At 51.9% G+C, this 23,663-nt stretch overlaps 1 protein-coding gene across 3 annotated transcripts in view; it reads right to left on the bottom strand.

Annotated features, from left to right (window-relative positions):
• The window catches only part of MAPT (microtubule associated protein tau), a 119,708-nt gene that overhangs the window by 18,805 nt on the left and 77,240 nt on the right, over positions 1–23,663 (bottom strand). For 2 of the 3 annotated variants that reach the window (XM_061144286.1, XM_061144287.1), the window contains exons 5-8: positions 22,171–22,236; positions 14,299–14,354; positions 9,852–9,984; positions 5,914–6,179 (exon numbers count right to left, since the gene is read on the bottom strand). In XM_061144286.1, the coding sequence (XP_061000269.1) occupies positions 5,914–6,179; positions 9,852–9,984; positions 14,299–14,354; positions 22,171–22,236 (521 nt within the window). Of the gene's footprint in view, positions 1–5,913; positions 6,180–8,329; positions 8,384–9,851; positions 9,985–11,051; positions 11,250–14,298; positions 14,355–17,199; positions 17,986–22,170; positions 22,237–23,663 lie in introns of all 3 variants that reach the window. The other variant, XM_061144285.1, reaches the window with a different exon arrangement.

The raw sequence follows: 23,663 nt of genomic DNA, 5'->3' as shown, positions 1-23,663 counted from the left end.
TGCCACCCCAGCTGGTGCCAGTTTTAGCTTTATTTTGCTTTCCTTCTCAGTACCTCCAGGTGCAGTTTCCCACAAGTCTTTCTCGATCTGCGTCCCCAGCAGTAAATGTGTGGGGGCAGGCGGATACGAGAACTGTCCTTTTAAAGACTTGATGGTTCCAGACAAGGATCTTCTCTCTTGCTGACAATTGCATGCAACACTTCACCACGTGGGTGACCCTCAGTGTGGGGAACCCTCAATGGTGCAGGCTGCTCCCTCCTGCATTAGCTTCCCTGGCCAACCTCTCCTTTTGCCTCTGCTTAATTAGCTCCGTGTCTCTCTCTCCTGCCTGGGTCTTGGAGTAGGAACTCAGCACAGGGCCTGGCGCTCAGAGGTGCCCCAGAAATGCTGGATGAATGAATAAAAGAAAGAAGGAAGGAATCAGTTTTTGATGCTATTGTATGCTCCATTTTCTAAATTTATTTCTGTCTTCTCTTTGTGTATTATTTCTTTGCTTGTATTCTTTTCCCCTACCAATAAGAACATAGTTTATATGCTGCAGTCAATTTTTTAAAAAATTAAAGCATTTAAAATGATGAATTCCTTTTAAGTATAATTTTGGGGCATTGCCACATAATTTATGGCATTTGTAACCAAGACACTTGAAAAAGGCATTTTCATTTCTAAACTGAATGAGCAGTGACAAAGGAAAATTTGATTTTTGAGCATTTGTGGTCATGTTAACAATATGCATACAATGAAGTTTATGTTTTACACTGAAGTTAGAAACGAGAAGCAATTTCTGCTTCTCTGTATTTATAGATACTTTTCTTTATGGACTAAATAGATTATTGACACATCTGAACTCTTAACAACAGATAAACCCTTTCCCCTCCAGTTTGATTCCTTGTATTTGTTAATTTTTCCTTTTCAATTATATGAACTATGATCTTTTATTGTTTTTATTTTACTAATAAAAAAGTAGATAGTTTACTAATATCTACTGTGACACTTCCAGTCACAACTATTTCTATCCAGTTTTTTCTTTTTTTAAAAATTCTTTTTGATTACACTGCATGGCATTTGAGATCTTAGTTCCCAGAACAGTGGAAGCACAAAGTCTTAACACTGGACCGCCAGGGAAGTCCCTCCACTTTTTTTTTTCCCCTAATTAGAAATGGTTTCACTGTAAAAAATTTAGGAAGAAAGGTAAAAATAGTGAAAAAGAATCAGTCACAATTTCTCCGAGCCACTATTAGCATTTTGTCATATTTGTCTTCTATACATGGCTTTTATACAGGTGGCAGATATAACCTATAAAATTTATACAACTTTATTTTTAACTTATTTGCAGTTTTTATAATTGTAAAAATTATTTTCAAAGATAATTATTAATGACTGCAAATATTTTATAGTATGGCATCACCATTTTTCTAATTTAGACTTTTGAGTTGTTTTGTTTTGCAATCATTAATAAAGCACAATCTGCATTCTTGTGCATGAAGCTTTTTCTGAATTTAAAGCCTTCTTTCTTTCCTTGGTTGAGTATACAGCATTTACTGTACATCAGTAAAGGGACACAAAGCTAGAGGGACACAAAGATCTCAAGGTGACCTTCAATCTAGTCCAGAGGAAGAAGACATGAAATCCTTCAACAGCTCATTGATTTAGCAGAATTAAACTATGAAAACTATGAAAAAATAAGTGGAAAAAAATAAACTATGAAAACTATGAATAATCCTGTATTATAGTCAAAAGGACTGCAAGGATTCACACGCTCATCAGGACAGAAGGATGTTAATTTCGTATCGCTTACACCTGCAGTGGGTCCTTTTTGTTTTTGTTTTTTTAGGTGCTTTAAATGCTGGTTCTTTGTGTCTGAACTCCCCTCTTCACGATCCCCCTAAGAACAGGACTGGGACAGTCTTGGGGAGGGGGTGCAGGACCTAGGACCTGACCTGGGCTGGGTCTGAGTCGTCTGGAATCTGAAAATAGCGGCAGGGGCAGACTAGACGAGGAAAAAAAAAAAAACCAGTCCCAGATCCAGGGCTCATGGGAGGCTCTAGCAGTCAGGGTTGAGACCAGAGGTCAGTAGATAAGAATGCAGGGACATGGGGTTTCAGCCTGGACTGCTGAACCCCCTGGGGGCCCCTGGGGGCCCCTCAAGACTCTCAAGGTTCAGGGTAAGGCTCTGGCATTAGGATTTTTTAAAAACAAGTTCTATTTTCTTTTTAAATTAATTAATTTTATTTTAGGTTGCACTGGGCCTTTGTTGCTGCGCATGAGCTTTCTCTAGTTGCAGTGAGTGGGGGGCTACTCTCCCTCATGGTGCTCAGGCTCCGGGCACACGGGCTCAGTTGCTCCCTAGCATGTGGGATCTTCCCAAACCAGGGATCAGAACCCATGTCCCCTGCATTGGCAGGTAGACTCTTATCCACTGCACCACCAGGGAAGTCCAGGCATTGGGGTTTTTAAAAGAACCCTTCCCCCTCCCTACCCCAGATGATTCTCCTTTGCAGTCACAGGGGAGCTGCTACTCCTTCCCGCCCCTCCCACTTCTGGTGGATCCAGCTGGTTAGGTTAAAGTGGCCAAGTGATTATTTGTATTTTCCTTTAAAAGTAATCTTGTTTTGGACTCTTCATGTTCACTGTAGCCAATCATGAAGTCAGGGAAGAGTATGAAACAGAAAACAGACGTTTTACATTTTTTTCCCAAAAAAGTTAGACTGATGTGCAGTTTTCAGTCTCTGCAGGTTTATAACCTTGTCCTGCTCCTCCTCCAGCGTGTCACCTCCCGAGGAAGTTGGGTTATTCTGCAGACTCTTAAAGTGCTGTCCCTTTTACTGTATACGCTGGGCCGAATGAGAGGCCACGGGGACCCAGAGATCTCACAGGGACCTCCAGTCATTTTTTTTCTTTTTAATTTTGGCCTCGGTCTTCGCTGTGGCACGCAGGCCTCTCCTGTTGCCACGCATGGGCTTCCTGTGTTACAGGGTGTTACAGGCTCTCGGGTGCACTGGCTCAGTAGTTGAGACACGCAGGCTTAGCTGCCCCGCAACATGTGGGATCTAAGTCCCCCGACCAGAGATCCCCTGCATTGGAAAGTGAAGGTGCTCAGTCATGTCCAACTCTTTGCAAGTCCATAGTCTATAGCCTGCCAGGCTCCTCCGTCCATGGAATTTTCCAGGCAAGGATACTGGAGTGGGTTGCCATTTTCTTCTCCAGGGGAGCTTCCCGACGCAGGGATCGAACCTGGGTCTCCCACACTGCAGGCAGACTCTTTACCATCTGAGCCACCAGGGAAGCCCTTGGAAGGTGGATTCTTAACCACTGGACCATCAGCGAAGTCCCCATTGGAGTCACTTCAAGAGGCCTTCTGCATGGATCCCAGGGACCTTTTTTCCCCTTTTGTTTTCTTTTTTTTAAATTTTTAAATTTTTTTTATTTTTATTATTTTTTTTTGTTTGTTTTCTTTTTTTAAAAATTTTATCTATTTTTTGTTTTTCCTGGAGATTAATGTGTTGATCTCTGTTGTTATGGCTCAGATTTTTTTTGTTTCACAGTTTTCTAAGTTTTGCATGGAACTTACAAGGACGCTGTTACTCCCCTCTCGGCCACTTCCCCACATCTCCTTCCCCAGTAAATCCCAAGAAAAGTCACCTTTCTCCTTTAACCGTCGTCTGTAGCTGTGGACATGCATCTGCGCCCACGAGGTACAGCCACAACCTGGGGGCAGCCTCACCCTTTCCATCCTAAGCATCGAGTCACTGGCCCTCGGGCCACTGGCCTCCTCTCCCCAGCCAGTTGGGCCTGGGCAGCTTGGGTGCGAGGGGTGGGTTCCTCCCTGCTCAGCCCTGTCACTGCTGCTCTCAGCAGGGTTTCGAGAACGGGGCCAAATGGTGCTCGAACCCTCCAAGCCGACCTCAGGTGAACGCGGGGCTGACGGGGTGCAGCCTGGGCTGGGGGGAGCCGGTGTGTGCGGAGCCCCGCGGGCTGGGAGACGCGGACCATCACAGTTTCCCTCTCGCCGTGAGCATGCTGCTCACAGCCCCACAGTCTTCTCGGGGGTGCAGAACGGGCCGTGTCGGGTTTTGTTTTTCATTTTTCAAAACAGAGGCGAACACTCTGTGCCACGAAAACAGGGCAGACGTGGGACAGCCACAGCGCTGGGGGAGGGGTGCGAACGCCAGTGGGAAACATCCCATCACCTTGGAAACCCTCTCCTTGGGGGTCCCTCTGGCCCAGAAGCCTCACCAGGGGTCAGCTTCAAGCCAGTTGCGCCAGAGCCCCCTCCATAAGGAGACAGGCAATGCGTCTTTAAGTGGCACAGCAAACACTGCAGGGAGGTCAACACTGCTCAGGCCCAGCCCCGTGGCCCAAAGACCCCAAGGGGCACCCAGACCTCCCTGCTGGGCAGGACCCTTTGGGCCCCAAGGATGGGAAAGGCCAGCAGGAGGCCCTGAAGCTCCACGGGGAGCAAAGGGCAGGGTTTCAGGCAAAGGCCACTAACATGGACCAAAGGCCTCTGAGACCCCTCCCTCCATGGTGACCCAGGCCCCAGTCACGAGCGATTAATAAAACCGAGTGCAGAGGCTGGGCTGGGGGGCGCTCTGGAAGGGACACATTGGCCCTTGCCCACCAGGAGGCGCTCTGCTCCTGAAACAGTCCAGCCCAGAAGGCTCAACACAAGCGGTGGGGGCGGGGGGGGGGGGGGGGGGGGAGGGGGGGGTCCTTGTCCTCTGCTCCCCACCGCACCCTCTTCTCCCTGCTCCATCCCTCTCCCTGGTGCTGGGGGCAGGGGGCGCTGTCATGGTCTGAACTGTGTTCTGCAAATCCACAGGCTGCAGTCCTAACTCCCAGTACCTCCCAACAGGACTGTGTTTGGAATAGGGTCTCTAAAGAGGTCATTAAGTTAAAAATGAGCTCACTGGGGTGGGCTCTAAGCCAATAGGTCTGGTGTCCTTATAGGAGGCAGGACTGGGACATAGTGAGACCCAGAGAGGCACCAGTGAGGACACGAGGGGAAAGCAGTACCTGCAGGCACATGAGACAGGCCTCAGGAAACCAGCACCTTGACCTTGGACTTCTGGGCTCTATGAGGAATCACATCTCTGTTGTATAAGCCACCCACTCCATGTTAGTTTTTTTTTTTTTCTTTCTTGGTGGCACCCTAAGTTCCCCAACCAGGGATCAAACCTGTGCCCTCTGCAGCAGAAATGTGGAGTCTTAACCACTGGACCACCAGGCAAGTCCCCAGTTGGTGGCATTTTGTATGTCAACCCTAGGAAACTCACACAATGCAGGAGGGGGTCAAAGAGAGGAGGAGGGGTCCAGGCTGTGCACACATTCCTCCACCTAGGCTCTTGGAAGCTCATTTTCTCCACCTTTGGGAGACCCAGAGACAACGTGAGCACCCACTTGTCCCTGGAAGAATCAGTTGTTCAAAATAGTATCAGGAATTCCCCCAGAATTGGGACCTAAACACATGTTCAACCAATGCCAGAGACACCCACCTGTACACTGGTTGTCTCATGATCTCAACCACAAGGAAGCTGGGGGACCCCCTGCAGGCACCCACTTTGAGAACTCCCAGGTCATGGGGCTACCACGCTGTCACCTCTGATCGATCCCATCAGCAGGGGCTGAGGTGACCGAGGGAAGAACCGGTGCTATCTCTCCCCTGAGCTGGCACTCACAGCCTGCTGGTGACCCCGGCACAGAACTGAACCCTAACCCACCGTCTTTCCTTCAAGAAGTAGGGGAGGGGCCTGTGCTATGGGGCGGGGGCGGGACCCAGGCGGGTGGTGGGAGCAGAGGGGCTCCCTCGCCTCCGCCCCAGGTGTACATTACCCCCTGACCCCGCCCGGCCCCGCCACGCCCGATCCGGGCGCCCCGGGCGGACACCCGCAAGGCCAGTCTCGCACACGCCCTTACCTTGCCGCCGCCTGGCTGGTGCTTCAGGTTTTCCGTGGAGCCGATTTTGGACTTGACGTTCTTCAGGTCTGGCATGGGCCCCGGGGCGGCCTGCAGGCGGCTCTTCGCTGCAGACGGCGACTTGGGGGGAGTGCGGACCACCGCCACCTTCTTGGGCTCCCGGGTGGGCGGGGTCGGCAGAGAAGGGGTGCGGGAGCGGCTGCCCGGAGTGCCTGGGGAGCCGGGACTGCTGTAGCCGCTGCGGTCCCCGGATTTCCCAGATTCACCTGGAAAAGAAGGCGGGCGTGAGGCCAGGGCCGGGGGGCGGGGCGGGGGGGGGGGGGCGGCGGGAGTCAGAAAACGGGTCTCTGTCCTGCGGTCCATTCCCAGAGTCAGGGCTGGACCAGGCCGGTAGGAACAAGGTTGGAAGTTCAGTCAATCCGGCGGGATGCTGCCCTGGCCTCCATTTCTAGAGAAATGTCCCCTCTTCCCAGCCTCATTGCTTTGGGACAAAAATATCCTGCTTCCCAGGGAAGCAACAGAGTGGTCGCCAAGGACCACTCAGGACTGCTTCCCAGAGGGGAGCAACTCTGCCCAGTGGCCCTGGGGTCGGGAGCGGCTCCAGCCAGCTGAGTGATTTCAAACAAGTCACTTTCCTTCTCTGAGCTCAGGGGAAACAAATATAATGCCGACTGACTGAGGCTGGGCAGGGATACGTGGCCTTTGCCCTGAATAAGGGTAATGCGATGGTGGGCCAGGGTCTCATCCGGATCCACTGGACTCCTTATTTTTTAAATTTTAGTCGGAGGGTAACTGCTTAACAGTGTTGTGCTGGTTTCTGCTGTAGGGCAGCGTGAATTAGCTATAAGCGTGGGAAAACACAAAATACTATATCCCCGCCCCACATCCCTCCGCTCCAGGTCATCTCAAAGCACTGAGCAGAGCTCCCTCGGCTACAGCAGCTTCCCACTAGCTATCTCTTTTACACATGGTTCCACCGGACTCTGACCACAGGTGGAATTTTGAGCTGTTCATCAAGTTCCCCGCTAGACCCCTATCCAACCTCCCGACTCCTCTCTGGTACCTGGGTTCCAGAATGGTATGCCTGCATCGTGTCCACCAGTCCCTGGCTTTCCAAACAAGCCAAGCCGCTTCACAGCCGCCCTGCCCTTCCCCCAAGAACGCCCTCCGCGAAAAGGCGCTGCCCAGCAAATAGCAATGAGCCTTTCCGGACACGGGGCACAGGCCGCGCTCTCCAGGAAGGCTGCGGGCGCCGCCCCTCTCCCAGCTGACCAGCCCTGGGCTCCTAACACGTGACTCTTCCTGCACTCTTCAACCCCCCATCACACTTCCCGGTTGGCTATTCTTGTCTGCCTCTTGGATTCGTGTTTCACCAAATGTGGCCCAGGCACTCCTGCGTCCGGATCTCCAGAGCCGCCACGGTGGCGGTGGGCGTGGGGGTGGGGTGGGGAGGGGGTGGGACCTGTAAGATACAGATTCCGGGGCCCCATCTAGGCCGGATAGGATAGAATCTCCAGGGGCAGGGCCTGCAAAACTGGTGCTTCCCTTGCTCCTAGGGATTCTAAAGTAGACTCCTGATTCTTGATTCTTGAGCAGGATTCTTGAGTCTGAGAGCCACTGGGTTGGACGCTGTGCCCAAGTGGCGGCCTCGCTCCCCTCCATTTCTGAGGGCTGCCGATGCCCCCCACCACCCAGGAAGCATGTGTACCAAACGGGGACCTGCTGGGCCCCAAGCAGGAGAAAGGGCAGCTCTCTGCGGGAAGCAGTGTCTTCTCTTGTCAAAGAGAGGATGAGCACGAGGTTCTTGGTTGAATCTCCATGTCTCTTGGAAATTCCTCAAGGAGTCAAGCTCTGTAGCAACAGGACGAGTGAAGCCTCCAGGCTCAGCGTCCCCCCGCCCTCTGCCCCCTGGCACACAGGTTGCCTGGTAGACCTGGAGGTGGCTTCCCACCCTTTCTGCGCCACTGAACTACAGAGCGACCTCAGGCAAGTCCCTCGACCTCCCTCCCTAAGCCTGGGTGCTCATCTGGAGAAACGGGGCCAGCGGCCGGAGCCCACAGAACAGGGCTTGCCAGTGTGGCCTCCCCCTAACCTGGTTAGGGCCGGTCCCGGTCCTGACTCCAGCACCCGCATCAGCTTGAGGCACCTGCTCCCCTGGCCCCACCCAGAGCCCCCGGCTGAGGCCAAGAACACGCAGGATTAGGATTAGGATTGCCCATTGGACAGATACATCCACACAAACCACGCGAGAAGAGGAGCAGGAATTCTGCCTGTTCCAACTTCAGGCCCAATGTGGGAAGCCTACGTTTCAAAAGCAGGTCCTCCCGGCTCTAACCCCCTCCCCCGCCAAACCCCCAGCCAACCAACAAGCTGCAAAAGGCATGACCCCAGCTGGGCGAGGCAGGCTCAGAATTACCTCTCTCAGATTTTGCCCCTGCAGGGGGTGGTTTTTTCTGCACTTGCATGGTCGCTTAAAAAGAAAAATCCACAGAAAGCCTCATTATCATCAAGCTTGAAAAGGCCTCAATGAGAGTTTTTGTTTTTTTGTACAGCAGGCGGGAGGGCGGTGAATGGGGTTAGGGAGCAGGGGCACTGGCTAGCAGGAAACAAGGTCGACTTGGGGGAGGTCTGTCCACTCGAGAGCAGTTAAGATCCAGAGAGAAACACAGGTTCTTGCTTCCAGTTATGACTCCAGCTGCATGAATCAACTGGCATAATGTCAAGTGAAGAAAAGCAGGATCAAAATCATATATGAAATCCAGTCAGGAGTCTGTGAATTCCCCTTGTATCATATGTACTCTATACATGAGGAAAAACCCGGGCTTCCCTGGAGGTCCAGTGGTGAAGAATCCTCCTGGACAATGCAGGGGACACGGGCTTGACCCCTGGTCCAGAAAGATCCCACATGCTGCTGAGCAAATAAGCCCATGGTCTGCAACAAGAGAAGCCACTGCAAGGAGAAGCCCATACACCACAACTAGAGAGTAGCCCCCACTTGCTGCAAGTAGAGAAAGTCTGAGCGCAGCAGTGAAGACCCAGTGCAGCAAAAATATAAATAAATAATAATTAAAAAAAAAAAAAACCTTATGGGAGAAAGTCAACCAACAGGCCTCAGTGAGCGGGTATCCATGCAGGCCCCGCCCTACGGCAACCTCGCTAAACACCACAGCCAAGACATGCGGGAGAGCAGGACTCTGGGCAGCCACCCCTGAGGCCAAGGAGCAGCAGAGGCCCTGTGTTGCCGGCCCAGGCCTCACACACAGCACGTGTAACATCCACAGGCCCCCTGAGCGCTGCCCTGGATCAGACACCCCGAGTCATGTACAGTCTAAACCCCGGTGCCCGGGACAGTCATCAGGGCAGTGGGAAGGGTGGACTCAGCCTGGCTGTCCCCACTGGAAGCAAAATGGCTCAACTGAAGCCTTGGCTGGTACTCAGAACCCAGTGGGTTTAACTCACAGGAGTCAAGGAGATGGGCCCAGCCTGTGAGTGCTCAGCTAAGACCCTTAGGTTCTGTCAGAAGGCCCCTAACATCCCAGCAAGTTAGTAGGGGCTGCCCCCTGTGTGAGGTCACCCATAGTGTCCCACCCCTCACTGGGGGCTGAAAAACACCTCCCGGGGAGGGGGGTGCGTCGTGGGGTTTGAGAAGCTCAGAGAAGCCCCTTCTCCATCGTTATTAGTCTCATGGCTGTATTTTCCTCATGCTTAAAAGGCTGGTTAGACTTAGTCATGCAAACTCTCAGAGCCTCGATTTCTTCATGGTAAAAAGTGGGGACTCAATATCTAGCTCAGAAAATTAAAAGATAATGAAAAGAACATTTGATGCTTACTGAACCACAGGCATCAGTTGGCTACCAGAGGTTAACCGCCAGGGCCTCCATGGTGAGCTCTCCCCATCCCCACCCCTCCACTAGGATTCCAGAGAAAGCCCGTCTCACCAGTGCCTGGCGAGGTCTTCGGGGTGGGAGTGGTTTTTGCTGGAATCCGGGTGGCGTTGGCCTGGCCTTTCTGGCCCGGAGGGGCCGCTCCCCGGGGTGTGGCGATCTTCGTTCCAGGCTTACCATCTGCCCCCTGTAAACCAATGCACAGTAGAGGTTTTTTTTTTTTTTTTTTTTTTTTTTTTTTTACAACTGGGAAAGGTTTCTGCCACCCGGCATCAATGCCAGCTCCCCTCGGCCAGCTTGACTCAAAATGAGGCTAACATTGGGGTGACACTCTGCCAGCCAAATACAAGTGTCCTTTACCATGACAAAGATACACAAATCCACAGCCCCTCCTAAACTCCTGAGTACCATTTCCTCCTGGACGAACTGTTTACATGAGTTATCTGCACAAGTGGAGCCAATGTATTTCATAAAAAGTCAACAGAGCTCATAGCAACGATCGCGGTCAGCATCCACCAGTGTCGGCAGGCAGGACGTCTGAAGACTTCCTACACCGTTCTCTGACTCTCTTAGGGGTGTTTATCTGCCTGGTGGTGGTTGGTTTCAGAGGCACATGGAGACACAGTTCGTTGAACCTGACCGAGAGTGCTAAGAGAGCTAGTCCTATCCTTCCATCCTCTCTCAAGCAGGTCTCGGGGTTCAGTAACGCTTCAAGTGTGCTAAGAGCTCTTGGCGGGTGAACACCAGCATCAATTAGCAGATGGGCCAAAGGGGGAGCACAGGTGCATGGGCACAGTCAGCTGACTGGGGGCAGTGACCGTGACACATAACACGAACTCAAAAAAGAAACTGACGTGAACCGGTGACCACGAGGTGGTTCAGGAGGGAGTGAGCTACTGGGACAGGTGTGGGTGCAAGGGATGCTGTCCAACCCAAATGAGGGCAACCCGGGAGCATCCCTGAGTTACTGAAGCCGGGAATAGACCAAGGAAACCCACAGTGATGTTCAAACCAGGGTCCCCTCCCGTGCTTTAGGGGACGAAGGGGAGTTGAAAAGGATGGTACTGTGCCTCCTTTCCCCTGTTTTTTTTTTTTTTTTTCCTTTCCCCTGTTTTAACCAGAGAATTTTAACTGTTCTACATGGTGCTTCTAAGTGAGAGCTTATCTAAAGAAAGGTCTTTGCGACTAGAAAAGCATACTTTTGAAAACTACAGCAGAGCAGCCTGATTCTTGCCAAAGGTGGGTTCCTCTTACCTTGACTTTCATCTCCTTTGCTCCAGAACTGCCAGTTCGGGGTGTGACAGAAGAGACGTGTTTAGGAGAGGAAGATGGCTCTGGGCACACGGCAGGGCTGGAGGGTTTGATCAAAGGGTCTGAGCTACCAGGAGTGGGGCGTTTGGGGCTAAGGCAAGGCCTATTTTTCAGGGTTTTAGCGGAAGAAGGTGTGGATGGCTTAAACATAAACATAAATAAAATCAAAATAAAAGTCAGCACATGGGAGAAAGGTACAAACTGAAAAAAGGACAGTAACTAAAAACAAATAAGGCAGGTAATGGTTTAAAGGCATGACCTCCAAACCATGTGGATCATTTGCCCTTAACAGTCCTTATCAGGAAGACCAGAAAGTGACCATGAACTTGCAGTCATTCATCAGCTAATGCATATACTACGGCTAGCATACAATGTACATTATAAAACTTACATGTGGCAGAGCTGGAGAAAGTGATAGACGTGTTGTATATTCTTTCTCCAGCCCACTGGATCTACTTCAGCTCCACCCTTTGGAGACCACTGGTTAAAAGGTGGCTCACACCCAGAGAGTCAATGGAGATCGACAAAAGTATATGCTTCTTAGGATGTTTCTCAAGAGAACATCTCCAGTGTGTCATGGGTCAGAAGTGCCCCTGGTTCTGCTCAATTCCAGGTGGGGGGCTCATGCTGGCCCCCCCAACCCCTCTCCCTCTTCCACTACACTGATAGAATCGTCCTTGCCAACATCAGGACTGTATCTGATTAGGCAGGTCTTGAAGATTCTGTCTGACACCACTTAGAACACACACACACACACACACACACACACACACACTTACTTTCTGATTAAAGTCTCAAAACTAAACTGTCTGGTAAATCCCCACCCACCCACCCAATATTTTTAAAATTAAGTTTTCTTGGTGTATAGTTGCTTTGCAGTATTGTTAGTTTCTACAGTACAGCACAGTGAGTCAGGCATATGTATACACATCTCCCCTCTTCTTTGGATTTCCTTCCCATTTAGGCCACCACAGAGCACTGAGCAGAGATCCCTGGGCCACACAATGACATTGTTAGTTGGTCAGTCGTGTCCGACGCTTTGTGATCCTGTGGACTATAGCCTGCCAGGCTCCTGTGTCCACGGAATTCTCCAGGCAAGAATACTAGAGTGGGTTGCCATTTCCTTCTCCAAGGGATCTTCTTGAGCCAGGGATTGAAACTGGACCTCCTGCATTGCAGGCAAATTCTTTACCATCTGAGCCACCAGGGAAGCTATACAGTAGGGTTCTCATTAGTTAATTTATACATAGTAGCAATAGTGTATATATGTCTGTCCCAATCTCCCAATGTCTGGTAAATCTTACCTAGGCCAGTGGTTACTCTTGAGTACCATCTACCTAATGAAGTAGCCTGGGTGTTGCAGGCAGCCAGTGGGAAGGTGTCTGTGAGGTGGACGACCTCACGGAGATGAGAGGTGTGAAGGAGGGTGGACAGCATCTGTGGTTTGTCTGGACCACCTCTGGGGACCTTGGACTGGGATGCATGGCCCTGGTGGAGGAGGCTGGTCTGGGAGCGGGAAGGGCCACGCCTTCAGGAATAAAATCAAGAGGCCAAGTCCAAAGGTGTTCCAAAGAGGGAGTCAGAGCTACAGAAGAGAGTCCTGACCAGAGACGACTTCTTTACTGAGATTCACCACTTAAGGTGACTGAGGCTGTCTCTGCAGCCAGCCTTGGGAAGGAGTGCAAGAGGGATGGAGCAGGGGTGTGAGGGGGGCGATGCAGACTGAGGCCCTGGGGCTGCTAGCAAGAAAAGCTGAGGGTGGGCACCGGCAAGCCCTCCTTCCCCAGCTTCACAAGGTCCCCCTCCGCTGGTACTGCTCCCTACCTGGCCAAGCGGTCTAGGTTCGTGACAGATCTGGCCTCTTGCTGCGAGGCTGTGAGCCACTCCAGGGCAGGGACAGCTTATGAATGGATGAATGAACAGAGGACAGGATTCCCCTGAATGGGCATCCTGATTGGCAGCCAGTTACTGCAACTCCCTCCCACCCCAAGTCCCTGCAGTAAGTACCCTCAGCTGCCCCACCGGGGTCCTGTGATGGCGAACCCCAACTTCCTCCAGGGCACGCACTTTGGGCAGCCACCCTCAACACACAAGACCAAACCCTAGGGTTTGATGCTGCGTCTGGGAACTCCATCAGTCCTTCAGGACTGATGAACACCCAGGCGTTTCAGGCAGCATAGATAGGGGGCTTCTTGGACGCCTAAAAGAAAAACAGGTCTCCATCTGGGGCCCCAGTGAGGTTTTCCTGGAAAAACACTCCTGTGCAGCTATGGGAGCTTTCTCCAAGACGCCCCGTCATGGAGGAGAGTGCACTAGAGCTGACGGGGAGCGTGAGAAGGACCACGCGGTCCTGGGTGCAGTTTGGGTGGTGAGCAGGCTGCTCGGTTCTCTGGTCCTTGCTGGGGGAAGATCTTAAGACTGGCTGGCAGGATTTCAGGACAGCCTCTAGGGCACCACAGCCCACATGTTCACTCAGCATGTAGGGTGTGTATCAGGCTTCCCTCCTCTGGCCTGCCTCAGCCCTACTCGGAGCTTGGCAGCAAACGAGCTGATTTGCTCAGAACTCCCAAACACGTGATTTGTCTCCTCCTCTCCCCCCAGGCCCTCTCTACCTCCACCGATCCTACTCCTGGGAATGTCTCTTCTCACCCCTATTCACCAACCCCCCTTCATCTCTCCTTCTCGGCCTGCCTCACAGGTCCTCTCATCTAGGGCTTTTCCAGAACCCTCCACTTTAGGTTGGATATCCCATTTTTTGCTCAACACTCCCTCAGCCCCCTAAGTAAATGGTATTTTCTAGATAGATCTTAAATATATCTCTCTGTGTGTATACAGATATATCTTTGCTGTGCCTAGACCTGTAGTGGGAAGCATAAAATTCAAAATTCACTGCAGAAAATTCAAACACACCTTCATTTACCACGAACGTCTTAATTCAAACAATGCTGGTACAATTATAATGAGGAGCATTCATTCATTCATTCATTAACCTGCTGACTGCCCTTCCCTGGCAGGATAAATGCTGGCATTTTAAACGTTTGCATGAAAACACAAAGCATGTTGAATGACAGCTGTAGCTCGGGGACCAACGATTTCCATGTGTCATATACAGAGATCAATTCAGATACAAAGCATGGCTTCTTGATGAACTTGATGGCAGCAGAGCGGTGCTGTGGCTTTCTCAGCTTACCTTGGTTTTTTTGTCGTCAGGTCCAGTCCCATCTTTGCCTTTACTGACCATGCGAGCTGATAAAATACAAAATGAGAATGCATGTTACACCCATTAGCACAGCTCATGAGAGCCCAATGGAGGGAAAGTGGTCTCTCAGAAACTGTGCAATATGTCTTGTTCAGTTGGGCCAGTGGAAACCCGGCTGATTTCTTTCCCCTTGAATCTGTTAGGTGTCTTCTTGTTAGTATCAACACAGCACACTGGGGTCGTTGCTTGCAACACCCTGACAAGAGGGGGCAGCAGGCTGGCCGAGGGCGGGGACATGCAGAGGCGACGCAGAGGAAACTGTTATGGGCACACGTTGGTACAGGGGCAGTCAGGGAAGGTAGATGGTGCAGGACCACCTCTCACAGGCTCTTCTGGGGTCAGCCTCCCCCAACTGGGGCCAACCCCACTCCAAGGAGGGGCATTTGGAAGCCCCAGGGCCACGGACAGGGCAGGTCAGCCAGGCTCTGGCCCCTGCAGGACCCCTTGCTCATATTGTCACCCAAGGGCCAGGGGGAGTGGGCCGCTTTCCCAGAATCTGCCCCTCACTCATGGGGGCTTGGCTGACCAGTCCTAGCTGGCTCTCTGACAAGCCCAACCCACCCGTGACCCAACCCCGGAGGGCCTTCTCACCACTTACAGACTCTCCCAAGGGGGGACTAATGCTTGTCCTTTCCCCAAATTAGCAACAAACTAGCTGCCATCAAATATCCTATAGATCGGCAGTCCCCAAACTTTTTATTTCTTGGAAGATGATTTTTCCATGGACCGGGGGTGGGGAGGGGATGGTTTTAGGATGATTCAAGTACATTACATTTATTGTGCACTTTAAATCTAATGCCACCACTGATCTGACAGGAGGAATTGATCTGTAGCCTAGAGGCTGGAGACCCCTGCCATAGGTAATCTCTGGATTTTAGGACCAAACCATTGACAGATTTTGTGTTTGGAAAGCCACACTCCATGGTGAAACCAATCTGCTTGTCTACCAGCATAAACTTCTAACTCACTCTTTCCTGCTATTGGCAATCATTATTGAAAACTGATCATAGGTTTTCATTTGTGGCTTCAATATTTCCTCTGCCCCGAGGACAGTGGAAGCATCTCACTGGTTCCTGGAGACCAGATTCCTAGAGTGACCAGCACTGATGATCTAGCCCAGAGATTTTCAAACTTTGTTATGCAGCAGAACCAATGGGAGAGATTCTTGAAATACAAAATCCCGGGTTCACTCTGAGACAGTAGCCTAAGGTGGGGCCCAGGAACTTGCATTTTAATAAGAGCCCTGGGTGGACCTGATTCACATCCTTTGCCCCGATGACCATCATCATTTATGTCACAACAAAAGCATCTGCTAGATCTGCATTTCCCAAATTGGGGAAATGGTTACTATGTATCCTTCTCAGAGGGTCAGAATGTACATCAGAATATTAAAGGCTCTGACAAGTTCCCCAGCAGCAAACTCCATTTAACTTTGTTTCACCTTTTTTCCCCCAAAAAACTAACTAGGCCATGGAACTCTTTTTTCCCCTGGACACATTTATCAACATGCAGTGGATCAGCATTCAATATAAAACAACATTTCAGGAAACACTGTTGTCATCTGTCAAGTCACAGTTACGTGTCCCATATTAGTTTGGAGTTTAGGATATTTTAAAGTAGGATTCTTTTTCGGTCTTAAATTTTAAAATACAGGTTCCTTCATCTATAACATTTCAAAGTTTTCATGACAACATTTAACAGACGTCTGCAATGAACAGTTTAAGTAGCATCAATTTCTGGGCCCCGAAAATAATTCTAAAATGTTACAGGACCTAAACATATGAATACAGCTGATATGTGGCCATGAGGCCTCCTCTGGGGTATAAACTGTCCTCCCCCCAACAGGACACAGAGACCACCGCCCTTGGGAACCTCCCCTCCCATCTCTTCAGCTCCTGAAAGGCTGTTGTGGGCACGCTTCCCAGGGCTCGAGACGGGACGGGGCTGAGATCCCTCCCTGCGGTCCCATCAGGGGGTCTGCCCCAGCTCTACCAAGGGAAAAAGAAGGGGTTCCTTCGCATGAGGAGATTTGGTTTCTGCTCACTGTCTCTTCTGCCACAAGGCAGACAGAATAGGGTGGAGTGGTTGTTGGGCCAAAGGCTCAGCATGGGCTCTGGGTCACCTCCAAATGCTTGTGTGTGTGTGTGTGTGTGTGTGTGTGTGGTCTGTTACATGTGAGGTGCTGTCCACTGACATAGTCGCAGAGGACAGACATGTGTCCTCTGAGTCTCTGGGCCAGGAGGGCACACCCCAGGACCTCCTGGAAGGCACTTGCGGGGTAGATGGAAGTGCTTTTCAAAGCAGACCTACTTGGGTTCCAAACATGGCTCCATCACCCACTACTCAATGACTTTCAGCAAGATACTTTACCACTTGGAGCCTCAGATTTCTCACCTCTAAATCGGGGCTAATTATGCCCAGTTGTCGGGAGGGTCCTAGACAACCAATTCGAGACACATGATGAGCCCTCCGAAGTGGGAGCAGCTGCTATGCCCTTTGTGGAGTACAGCCCACCAGCCTCCACTGGACTGAAGAGCCTTGCAGATAAATCAAGGGGCCAGAGGAGTGAACGGGGCAGAAAGCACTGGGCGGGGGTGTTGGTGACATGCACGACGGCCGGCAAGCGTGAAGAGGAGCATGGGCTACCAGCGCCTGAGGGACAGGAGGTGGCCGGGAGGGTGAGCAAAGGCCCAGGTGGCTGGTTGGTGGCTGTCCCCGGGGGCCTCAGAAGCGGCAGGAACCAAGGAGGAGCCGGAAGCTGAGTGGCAGTGCCTGCAGCCTGGGTGGCACACGAGGTCGCCAGGCGGGAGCGAAGGAGCTCAAGACACAGACCTTTGAGTTGAGGCACCCGGCTGACGGGCTTCCCTGGCAGACCAGCTGCAGGCTGCTTTCTAGAAGGTTCTGGAAGATCAGTCTTTTTTGTGTCCTCGCCCTCAGAGGGGCTCCAGGGCTCTTGCTCCTCTCCAGGGGCCCCGGGAAGTGCAGTCCCTTCCAAATCCACCTCCGAGGGGGGTCCCTGCTCCTTCTGCAGGTTGGCTGTGATTTCCACGTGGAATGTGAACTCGGGGGACCCGCCGTGCCCTTCTCCCGGGGGCCCCTCGCTGGGCCCGTCGGGCTCTGGGACCCGGGTCTCTGCAGATGCTTTAGAGAGGAAATCGACAGGAAGCGGGATGGCACCCCCGGCTGGGGACCCTGGGGTTCCAGGGGCTTCTCCAGAAACTGCCTGCAGGGCTTGCCCGCCTTGGGTCGGGGAGACCTGGGAGGGCGGGGAGTCCTGGGGCGAGGACTCATCAATGTCCCGGTCTTCATCCACCTCCTCACCCCTCTGCCTCTCTTTGCCCTGTGCCCCCTTTGGAGGCGGCCCCTCCTGGGGCAGGCCTCCCCAAAGCTGGCACTCTGGCAGCTCGGAGCTGTGGCGGCTGCCCTCTGCAACCTCAGGTTCTGTCCCCGAAGGCTGGCGTGAGGCCTCTCTGGGGCCTGTGAGCAGGGTGGGGGCCCCGAGCATGTCAGATGCGTGCTGGTGGGTCAGACCTGAGGTCCCTGGCTCCACAGCCTCACCTCCATGGTGGCCCGGCTCCCCGAGGAAGCTTGCCTGGACAACCTCGGCACTCCCAGGCCCTGTCTGCTGATGTCCAGGGGAGGGGGGCTTCGGAAAGGCCAGGCCCTCCTCAGCCCGCTGCCCTGGTTTTGGTCCCCACTCCCAGTGGGGCTCCTGAGGGCCTCCTGGTGGAGGAGGCGCTTGGCAGACGGGGTGATGCTGGGAAGGGCGAGAGGTCGCCAGGACGGGAGCTTCGGGCTCTTTCTCTCCCAGAGGCAGCTCGGAGACCCCAGAAGCTTCTTGGCCGTGTGCAAGCTGGACCTGAGAGCTAAGCCCATGGGCCAGAGGCCTCTCAGACGCTTCCCTCTGCTGACCTGGAACTCTCTTGTCCTCTGGGTTTGAAGAGGCAGCAGCGGCAAAAGGTTAGCAAGAGCAAGTTAAGTGTTTTAAAGAGAGGGATGTATGTTTGAAAGAAAAAAAGGACATTTTTAAACAGCATCTCAAGCCCACCTAACAAAGGATAAGGAGCCCATGCTCTGAGCTCACCCATCTTGCTTTTCTTTGCTCGAAATGAAATGGCTCTTGGTCAATCTGCCAATAATGAGCTGGGTGACCGTGGGTGAGCACCTCCTGTCTTTGAGCCTCAGTTTTTTTATCTGTAAAAGGGGAGCTTAGACCAAGACCCCGTCTAGCGCTAGTGTTAGTCCTCTGCCTGTGTTGGGTCTGGTTGGGCTCCGAGCATCCTGCCATATCCCGGGCTGCCTTAGGCTAACTCCACCAGCTGCAGAAACTTGTCCTCCTCTCCAGGGACTGTGAGCCTCCTGAAGACTCTGGCCTCAAACTGGGACCTGGCTGGGGTGCAGGGAGGGTCTCCTTTCCTCTCCTTCTCTCTCTGGCCCCCCTTTTGGCTCAATAAACCAGCAAGTACCTATAAACCCACCCTGATAGATTTGGAAAACCCCAAATGCATCATAATCAGGGCTCAGTCTACTAACTGACCTGCCAGGAGACCTCTACAAACAGAAACATGGCTCAGGTCTGTCCAGGTTGTGGATTATGAACAGCCTTCCACACGAGGTGAGGTGACCACCGCGGCAGTTACGGTGGTCTGCACGGCACAGACGTGGCCAGCCCTGCGGGGCCAGCCCTTCACCCCTGTCACAGCACCTCCCGCGTGCCAGCCCAGTGGATGGAGGGCACACTTCCCTTTTTTTCTGCTTCATTCATGCCGCATTCACGTGAAGTGTTAGTCGCTCAATCGTGTCTGACTTTTTGTGACCCCATGGACTGTAGCCTACCAGGCTCCTCTGTCCATGGAATTCTCCAGACAAGAATACTGGAATGGGTAGCCATTTCCTTCTCCAAGGGATCTTCCTGACCCAGGGATCAAACCTGGGTCTCCTGCATTGCAGGCAGATTCTTAACCATCTGAGCCACCAGGGAAGTCCCACATTCACGTGAGTCCCTCCTTAAAATATCTGTGTATTGAGGACAGGAGACTTTTTTTCTGTTGGTTCTCCTAATATCCTGTATTTTTTTCTAACTCCCAACTCTTCAAACATCCTACCTAGTTCCAGGACAACTTTGCAGCTCTCCTCTAAGGATTGAGGGTCTTGGAAGAGAGAGAGGCTGGATGAGGGGAGGGGTGGGAGGTGGGAGAACACAGGGGTCCACACACATGGCTAACACATGATGGTCCCTCTGGTCCCAACTCTAGTCGGAGTCTGTGGAGCTGCCCGGCAGCCCCTTATGAAGAGGCCAGCTCTCTCACGTCCCACCCCTGTGCCAGGGTCTCGAGCTCATGGTCTCAGTTATCTTGTGTTCCTAGCATAGCCCCAGAGCCTGCCATGTGGCCAGATTGACACATGATGTCATCAGGGAAACGAGCTGATTTCTGCCTTCCTCGGGGTCTGCAGGAGACTCTCTGGGGTCCTTGGTGAGTCTTGGGGATGAACAGACCAAATGACGGAGATGCAAGAAACCAGCTGGCAGGAGGCAACCTGAGCAAATGCCTCCTCACCCCAACGTCTTCCCAACCCACTGCTCAACAGACCGGAAGTGGCAGCAGCTGCTGGTCCCTACACCTCTCATCAGGCCAGGTCTCCAGCACTTTCTGGAAAAATCTTTCCTCCCAGAGCTCCCTAGAAATTGCTTGTGATGTGGATGGTACTGTTACACCGAAAGGCTTTAAAAGACCCTCACTGAAAAAGAGGCCAGGGCCCCAAACCTGCATATTAAACATACCCTGAAAAGTTATCAGTATAGGATAGTACAGCATGTGTGTGTGTGTGTGAGGAACATGCCATCATGCTATTACTCTCCTGGAGGAAGGAGCTGGGCTGGGAGAACATTCTATTCAGCTCCCAGAAGACTGAAAAGTGCTCAGTAGCTACTGAGTTGGCCAAAAAGTTCGTTTGGATTCTTTCATACTATCATATGGATATCGTGAAAAATATCCAGTATTTTTCAAGCCAATACTAAAGATAGTAATCACAGGGGGTGGGTCCGAGGTAAGCAAGATTTGGGGAAACACAGGTGGGTGGCCTCAGGAGTGCAGATGAATTGTGTCCCCATGCTCCCTGGGAGGCCTGGTCCTGGTGACACTCCCAGAAGAAAGGTCCACTCCTGGCGTGAGCAGGGTGTGGTGGGCAGGGCCCTCCCCACACCCTGCTCCTCTCGGCCCCTCGCAGCTCCATCCTGAAACATCTTTGCTCTCCTAGTCCTTCATGAACACAGGCTGCCAGAGGTTTTCCTTCTGCCGCCGGAAAACAAGGAAAAGGGAACAGCTATGCTTCTGTGTCCATAGTTCTTCCTAAATCTGATTGCTTTAGCACAAAGCAGACTGCAGGTCTGTGGCAATGAAACATGTTTGTGGATCGCCAGGGTGTCTGGATTTCCCAAGGCCCCACTGGAGGGAGCTGGGCTTGGCCATTTGGATCAGCAGCTCCAGAGGAGACATTAAACACTGGCCTGGGGAGCACAGAGGTAGAAACTGCCACATGTTCACAGATTTGGTGCCAATGTTCCATTGCAGATGCTACCTGGTGTTGGTCTATATAGCTGTATGATACTAAGCCAGTGCTGGGAAAGTTAAAAATTCAGTTAGCCCCAAAGTAAAGTTTCTGGCAAAGCTGTTGGCCTGATCTTTTTGCTCCATGGAATATCTTTCAGGGACATTGTGACATAGCCTACAATAAAAATTTGTAAGAAAAACTCAAATTCACTTCTTTTTATGGAAATAGATGGTCATTTCCAGAGGTTATAAAAACCTCTCATTTTACCTAAAAGCTAGAAATCATGACCTAAAAGAAATAGGAGGCAAGATTCTAGTTATTTAACACATAGACTGAGATTCCCCGTTTATAATGATTATCGCTTCTAATATTTCTTTGAAGCTCTTTGTAAACCTAAGAATGAAAACACGTCTTTCCATGCTGTGTGAGACGAGAGACACCAGCGCACTGTGGGCCAGGGAGCCCTGGGAGACAGAAACGTGTAGTTAGGCTTCAAAGCACCCTCAGGGAGACATTTCTTCAGGGCCCAGAGTCTCCCTAAAGCCAGATGGCCCAGTGGCAGCGCTAAACACCGAACAAATCCCAAATCACTTTGTGCGGAAAAGACCAGTGACTTCCCAGCTCTCTTACAGTCTAAAAGCTTCCACATTATACAGCGGACTCTCAAGTTCATTTATGCAGCCAATGACAGAAAATAAAACTCAGCGGGGTTGTATTGGAGGTCTCCATTTCCAAAGATAAGGAATCTCTAGGATTTACAATTTAAGTTCTTAAAAACATTTATGCTCAGTGATAATACGAAGTTGTTTTTCTTGAGCACAGTAATTTTGGTCCCTGAGACAAAAATCACAATAAAACTTGAAGGCTGCACAGAGGAAATAGTTTGGTGGCGACAGAGTTGAGGCTTTGCTCCTGGGATGGGCCAGAGGGCCGCCTACAGGGAGAATGACTCATCAGACACATTTGTGTTTCTGTTGGTCACTGATGCTCGAGTCCCCAAGCTGGCAAAGGCCAACTTCTTTCAGAACAACAAATACACTGGGAAGGACTCAGAAATGACTAGAAAGAGCTAGAGCTCTTTCTCTGCCTGAATATCCCTCCTTCGATGAAAAACCAGCTCCTAAAGATCTGGACCCTGGAAATAAGGTCCAGGTCCAAATTCTCGTCTCGGGGTACGGTCCATTTAAGTGTTGCCACCCCCTCTTCCCAACTCCCCACGTCATGCATGGCAGGCAACACTAGTCCACTGACCTTGGGTCGCGTGTCCAGCAGCTTGGTCTTCCAGGCTGGAGGTGTCGCCAATGCCTGCTTCTTCAGCTGGTTTGTGAGTCAGCAAATGAAGAGGATAAAAAGCAGACACAGTTATTGTTTGCTAGACACAGAGCTCCCTACCCCTCCCAACAGGTTTCTGAAGCGCTGGACCTCTGGCTCTTTCTGCAAACCTGACCGCTGGGGATGTGGATGAAAACAGTCCACGAAACACTCCCCCCACCCCACGCCCACACACCTTCAGGCAACACAGTCCTGGAGGAAAGACCTTCCCCGCAGTGGGCCCTGGGTCCTCAGTCCCCCGCGCGACAAAGACAGGACAGGTGAGGTTGGAGAAGCCCTCTGCTGCTCAGCCACTGCTGTGGAGCTGTGTCCTGGTGGAGGCCGCCCTCCCAGCCCCGCCAGAGCTCCTGGGGGAGCCGAAGGTACAGGAAGGACTAGGTGTGTGGGCTGTGGAGTCCGGCTGGGGTTCCAGCTCAGGTGCCACCATGACTTAGCCTCTCTGAGCTTTAGTTTCCAACTCTAGAACCCCAAAGTGATAACACCAGCCTGTCTTGTAGGAGAGCAGTGAGGGCTCATACGAAACTGTGTGCATGCGTTCATCAAAGTGTCTGGTACATGGTAGGAGTCCCCTAGAGGTTCAGTTTCTTTCCTCCAAACTACTGGGCAAACCCCTTCAACTGTCTGCTAAGAATAGGTGCCATCTGATTAAAGGGGGGGTGTGTGGCAGTGTCAGTGAGCAGTTTTGGGGGTATCTTGGGCTCCCACTTAAGGAGCCCACTGTCTCTCCCGAACAAAAAAAGACTGAGACAAACTCCTGATCACGCCATCAATGGTACCAAAGTCGGTAAGCTTTCATACAACGCCAATTTCTGCATCATGAAGAAATGGGGATATCGCTGCAGGACAAAGGGTATGACTGTCCAGAAGAAAGACCCTCTAGGGCAAGTTGGCCACACACTGACATGGGTGTGACCCCACACCCCAGGAGGGCCAACATGCCCTGATGGACAGGGACAGGGAGGCCACCAGCCTGAAATGCCCACCTGGTTGGGCCACCAGTTTCCTCCCAGACCTGCGATGACACAGGCTCTACAACTAAATCAGAAATGCCAAGTTAGCCCCACTTGCCATGCAGGCCCACCATAGAGAACATGGAGGAGGCAAAGGAAAGACTCTCTGGGTCGCTGGACAGATGTATGACGGCCTGATAAGACACCCAGCCCACTGGCTGGCCCAGGGCCGCTGTGATGAGGGGCAGGGGGCTGGCAGTGGGCTCGGGCAGCTTCCCTAAAAGCAGTTCCTAGGCAGGAACACCTCTGGGTGTCCTACACGCTGATGCTGTACACAGCCCGTGAGGTCTAATGGTGATAGCTCCATGTCACTTGACAAAAGATGTCTGTCAGCGAAGCACTGCTCTGAGCATAGATTTGGTCTGAGTTTCTGACAAGGTTATAGAAGAAAGGTCCAGGGAG

The sequence above is a fragment of the Dama dama genome, chromosome 5 (assembly GCF_033118175.1).
Source record: "Dama dama isolate Ldn47 chromosome 5, ASM3311817v1, whole genome shotgun sequence".
In the NCBI taxonomy this organism is placed as follows: domain Eukaryota; kingdom Metazoa; phylum Chordata; class Mammalia; order Artiodactyla; family Cervidae; genus Dama; species Dama dama.
The sequence above is the reverse complement of the archived record's forward strand: the minus strand, read 5'-3'. Positions and strand labels throughout refer to the sequence as shown.